Below are 5967 nucleotides of genomic sequence, written 5' to 3' on the forward strand. Positions count from 1 at the left end.
CCTAAGCTTTAATTGGAATGTCATATTTGAGATAAATGTGCATAGATTCAGATGTGGCCAGACAGATTTAAGGAACTAAAGCTGACTTTACAGAGCCAATAAAACCCCTTGGAAAAATAGACCCGGTGCCCTGCTTACAAAGTTCCAACAAAGCAGACTTAAAAAGTGCTCATAGGGGCACCTGGGTGGCTCAGTCAGTTAAGCCTCTAACTCTTGGCTTCAGCTAAGGTCATGATCTCACAGTTCATGGGTTCAAGCCCTAAGTAGGGTTCTGCCTTGGCAGTGTGGAGCCTGCTTGGGTTTCTCTCTCTCTCTCTCTCTCTCTCTCTCTCTCTCTCTCTCTTTCTCACACACACACACACACACACACACACACACACACACACACACACACCAAATAAAGAAATAAATTAACTTTAAAAATAATAAAAAGGTAAAAAGTGCTTCTATGAGGCCATGGTGCTGGGAGCTCTGCAGGTATAGGGCTGATACTTACAGTCTGGTGGCCACACAGCCCTAAGCACACTGTGCCTTGGCAGAAGCAGCAGTATCAGCAGCAGTAGAGCCACCCCCACCATCACAGCCCCTGCGCTGGTGCAGTCACCCTCATTACCTCTGTTCTTCCTCCCTTCACCTGCACCATGGCTGATCAGCTGACAGAAGAACAGATTGCTGAGCTCAAGGAAGCTTTCTCTCTATTTGACAAAGATGGTGGTGGCGCTGTCAGAACAAGGAAATTTGGAACTGTCGTGAGGTCACTGGGTCAGAACCCAACAGAAGACGAATTGCAGGATATGATCAACAAGGTAGATGCGGACAATGATGGCACCATTGAGTTCCCAGAGTTTTTGACTATGACAGCTAGAAAAATGAAAGAATCAGATAGTAAAGAAGAAATTCAGAAGGCATTCCGAGTCTTTGACAAGGATATCAATGGTCACATCAGTGCGGCAGAACTATGTCATGTCATGACAAACTTAGGAGAAAAACTAACAGATGAAGAAGTAGGTGAAATGATCAGGGAAGCAGATATTGATGGAGATGGACAAGTCAACTATGAAGAATTTGTGTAGGCAGTGCCTGGGTGGCTCAGTTGGTTAAGCATCTGACTTTGGCTCAGGTCACGATCTCACAGCTCATGAGTTCGAGCCCCTCGTTGGGCTTTGTGCTGACAGCTCAGAGCTTGCAACCTGCTTTGGATTCTATGTCTTCCTCTCTGTCTGCCCCTCCCCAACTCTCACTCTGTCTCTCTCTCTCTTTCTCTCAAAAATAAATAAACATTAAAAAAAAATTTTTAGAAGAAAAGAAGTAGCTATCATTGGTGTTCATTCTGCCCAAGAAACTCGATTAAGACTTCATATTTTAACTAAACATGAAACCCTTTCTTCTTCCCTTTCTTTCTTTTACTCTGGCACTGGCCTGGAAAGATAACACTATCATCTGATTCCCCCAGGCCACATCTTTCAGACTATTGGATTTGTCATCAAGAATTCCAATCTGTCCATGATGCTAGTGATTCCCTCATCCATTTCCTTGTCTCTGGTTAAGAACCCTAAACCCGGGGAAACTTGTGTACAGGTTCTAGGCAAAGAAAGGGACACATAGCAACCAGAATAAAACTGCCTGTGTGGTCTGTAGACCCTTAAAATTTTATTGGCCTTCATGAATGTCACCTTTCCAGGCCTGACACACAGGAGGCATTCATGATTCAAGATTTGCTTCCTTCGTCAGGGCCCTACTTCCCTGGTTAGTAGTGAGTACAAATGAGGCTATCATCAGGAATTTCTCCTTAACTCTCAAAAATATTGCAGAATCTGCTGCTAGAACGGTAGTTGCCCAGCAAAAAATCCTTTGACTCTCTGGCCAAAGCTGTTCTTGGTAATAGGATAAGACTTAATTATCTTTAGGTTGAGCAAGGAAGTATCTGTGCTATAGCCAACATCACCTGCCAACACCTGGATTAACACTTCTGAGGATGTTGAAACTCAATTACATAAGGTCACTGAGCAAACCACTTGGCTTAAATAAGTGTTTCCTTCAATGAATTCTTTCTTTGACTTCTTTGATTTTTTGGGGTCGTGGCTTTGAAGTGTACTCCAGACATTGGGAATTATCCTGCTTATAATAATCATAGAAATCTCCCTAATGCATTGTTTTCTCTTGAGAGCTTTAAATTTATGTTTGCAGCCACTAACCACCAACCAAATGATCTCCCTAAGACTGGAACATCAGAAAAGGAACAAAGAGATTGACCAACTTAAAAATTGTAAAGCAAAGAAGCACCTGGGTGGCTCAGTCGGTTGAGCGTCCGACTTTGGCTCAGGTCATGATCTCATGGTTTGTGAGTTTGAGCCCCGTGTCAGGCTCTGTGATGACAGCTGGGAACGTGGAACCTGCTTCAGATTCTGTGTCTCATTCTCTCTCTGCCCCTCCCCCACTTGTCCTCTGTCTCTCTCTGTCTCTCAAAAATAAATACATGTAAAAAAAATTTTTTTAATTGTGAACCAGAAGGCATTGCTTATGAATATCACAACGATTCAGCAAAAACACTGCAACCTGTGAATACCACACAGAGGATCAACAAAGACTGAAAACTTTTGAGTGATAGCTAGGAGTGGTGCTAATTCCTTAAATTTTGATCACATCTCTCAGTTAAGCTGAGAGTTTGATCAAAAGGGGGTAATTGTTAAAAAGGACCAGCAATCCCCAAATTGAGTCACTGTGCTAAGCCCTGTGTCAGCAAATCAAGACTTAATACCTAACCTGATGAGCCTCTCCCAAGACTGTAATCTTAACCAGCCAGTCTGGAATTTCCTGGTCAGTACTAGTGAGGTAATCCACCTGATAGACCTTTTTTGGCCCCTAAAGGAAGTTGACCTTACTTGAAATAATGCACTCTCTTTCTCCTTCTGCCTATAAAAGCTTTCTGTTTTGTACTGCTCCTTGGAGCTCCTTTTTATTTTTTAGATGGGATGCTACCTGATTCACGGATCACTGAATAAAGTCAATATGATCTTTAAATTTTTTAATGTTTATTTTTGAGAGAGAGAGAAAGAGAGAGAATGGGGGGGGGGGAGGGGCAGATAGAGAGGGAGGCACAGAATCCAAAGCAGGCTCCAGGCTCTGAGCTGTCAGTACAGAGCCTGATGCAGGGCTCGAACCCATGAACTGTGAGATCATGACCTGAGTTGAAGTCAGACGCTTAACCAAGTGAGCTACCCAGGTGCCCCTTTATCCTCATTTTATAGATAAGGCAGCTAAGTCACATGAAGGTTATAGAAGACATAAGGTACATGGTACATGGTGATGTGGGAAACAAAGGCAAAAGAAAAAAATTAAATTTCCTTACAACTTACAGCCCACTGACAAGTCCTTGAGACAGGCAGAGCAACCTTCCTCTACGAGCTCAACTGCCTTGATGTTAATACTTTGCTAAGCGCAGACAGCAACCTTATCTTTTTTTTCCTTTATGATTTTATCATTTTAAGAATGTTATATAAATGACTTTTTTTTTTTCACTTTTCTGTGGTTTGCTGGAACATATCTTTAAAACTCTGTTTTTATTTATCTCTAGTGTTTGTGAGTGTATCTCTTTGTATAGCTATTTCATTGGTTGCTCCCACCATTACATTATAATATATACATAATTTATCAGTCTACTGGTGTTACATTTTACTAATTAATTTACTAATTACATTTACTAATTGATTAATTACCAGTTCAAATTGTAGATATTTTATCTCCCCTTACCCTCCCTGCTTATAATGTAATCACTGCAGATATTTTCTCCAGGTACATGAGAAACACAATAGTGTTAAAACTTTTTTTTTAAACCTTATTTATTTTTGAGAGACTGAGAGACAGAGTACAAGCAGGAGCAAACAGAGAGAGAGGGAGACACAGAATCCGAAGCAGGCTCCCGGCTCTGAGCTGTCAGCACAGAGCCTGATGCGGGGCTCGAACTCACAAACAGTGAGATCATGACCTGAGCCTTAGTCAAATGCCCAACTGACTGAGCCACCCAGGCGCCCCTAATGTTAAAACTTCTGATTTAACCATCAAACAGGATTTGGAAAACTCAAGAGGCGAAGGAAAGTCTATTGCATTTACCTCTATTATTGCTCTTTCTGTTCTTTCTTTCTTTTTTTTTTTATTTTAATTTTTTTTTTTAACGTTTATTTATTTTTGAGACAGAGAGAGACAGAGCATGAACGGGGGACGGTCAGAGAGACACAGAATCTGAAACAGGCTCCAGGCTCTGAGCTGTCAGCACAGAGCCTGACGCGGGGCTCGAACTCACGGACCGCAAGATCATGACCTGAGCCGAAGTCGGCCGCTTAACCGACTGAGCCACCCAGGCGCCCCTGTTCTTTCCTTCTGATGATGATCTAAGAGTGCTTTTTTTTTTTTTAAATGTTTCCAAAAAACCCCACAAAACTAATTTCCTTTTTGCTTAGAGAACTTCCTTTAGCCATTCTAAAGGTAAGTCCGCTGGTGACATATTCTATTACTTTTCCTTCATCTGTGAAAAAGCATGTGTTTTCCCTTCATTCATGAAGTATATTTCTGCTGGATATAGAATTTGGGTTGGTAGTTATTTTCATTTAGCACCTGAAAAATGTTATGCCACTTCCTTCTGACATGTATGCTTTCTGATGAGAAATCCACCTCTCATTAGACTTGTTTCCCTCTCTAGGTAAACAATTTATTGATCTTTCTGTGCTTTCAAGATTTTCTTTGGCTTAAATTTTCAGGGATTTGACTGTGCTGTATTTTGGTGTGGATTCCTTTGAATTTATCATATTTGGGATCATTTAATTTCTTGAATCTGTAGGTTTATATCTTTTGCCAGTTTGGGGGAACTTTCAGCCATTATTACTTTAAATGCTTTTTCAGCCCCATTCTCTTTCTCTTCTCCTTCTGTGATGGCCTGAATGTTAGATCTTTTATAATAGTCCCACAGGTATCTGACACTCTGTTCACTTTTCTTTTTTTGAGCTTTATAATTACTTTCATTCTACATTTTTTTAATGTTTATTTTTGAGAGAGAGAGAGAGAGTGAGAGAGGGAGAGAGAGAGAGCATGAGCAAGGGAGGGGCAGAAAGAGAGGGAGACACAGAATCTGAAGCAGGCTCCAGACTCTGGGCTTCAGCACAGACCCCAATGCCAGGGCTTGAACTCAGGAACTGTGAGATCATGACCTGGGCCAAAGTCAGCCGCTTAACTGAGCCACCCAGGTGCCCCATTATCCTACATTGTTATTGTAATTACTGTGTTTGTGTGAGACCATTTAGAAGGCAACCTTATCTTTATATTAACCCAACCTCCAGAATCTTGTAAGTTTTCCTTAACATATAAAATTTCCTTTGGAAACTTCCTTCATCTCTACCCTTCCCCCCCAAATATATGTTAGTAATCATCCTCCAAGTGTATGGCCCACTGCTATAATCTGAAGAGCCTCATGACTAAGGTTTTATTAGACAGTAATAAATGACCTTTTCCTACTAACAGCTAGCCTCCTCAAAGTCCTGGAAACCTTGCTTCCAAAATTCCTTAGAGGATTACACTAACCCCCTCCCAACTTGAAAGTTCATAATCAGTCACCTGTCACAACCTCAGGACAGCTCTTTCTGCCCATAGGTACTGTTCCCATTCTTTAATAAAATCACCTTTTGCATTTAATAAAATCACCTTTTGATTCTTTTTTGGCCAATGGCTCTAAACCCACCTCACAAGGTACATGGATGTCCAACTAGAATTCTAAAAGAGGAAAGAGAAAACAATTGACAAAAGGCAACTTTTGAAAGGATAAGGACTGAATATTATCCAGAATTAATAAAAATCATGAATCTTCAGATTAATGAAGTACATCAAATCCCAAGTAGATCTCTAAAGCAATGCTAATACAAAAAATAATAACTAACATTTATTGAGTACTTACCAGTTAGACTATTCTAAATGAATTAT

At 40.8% G+C, this 5967-nt stretch overlaps 1 protein-coding gene across 1 annotated transcript; it reads left to right on the top strand.

Annotated features, from left to right (window-relative positions):
* Positions 1 to 599: 599 nt before the first annotated feature.
* On the top strand, positions 600 to 1073 carry LOC132693244 (calmodulin-alpha-like). Its single transcript, XM_060655950.2, has one exon. The coding sequence runs from the start codon at positions 642 to 644 to the stop codon at positions 1071 to 1073; it is 432 nt and encodes a 143-aa protein (XP_060511933.1). The 5' UTR covers positions 600 to 641.
* The last annotated feature ends 4894 nt before the right edge of the window (positions 1074 to 5967 follow it).

The sequence above is a fragment of the Panthera onca genome, chromosome B1 (assembly GCF_046562875.1).
Source record: "Panthera onca isolate mPanOnc1 chromosome B1, mPanOnc1 haplotype 2, whole genome shotgun sequence".
Classification (NCBI taxonomy): domain Eukaryota; kingdom Metazoa; phylum Chordata; class Mammalia; order Carnivora; family Felidae; genus Panthera; species Panthera onca.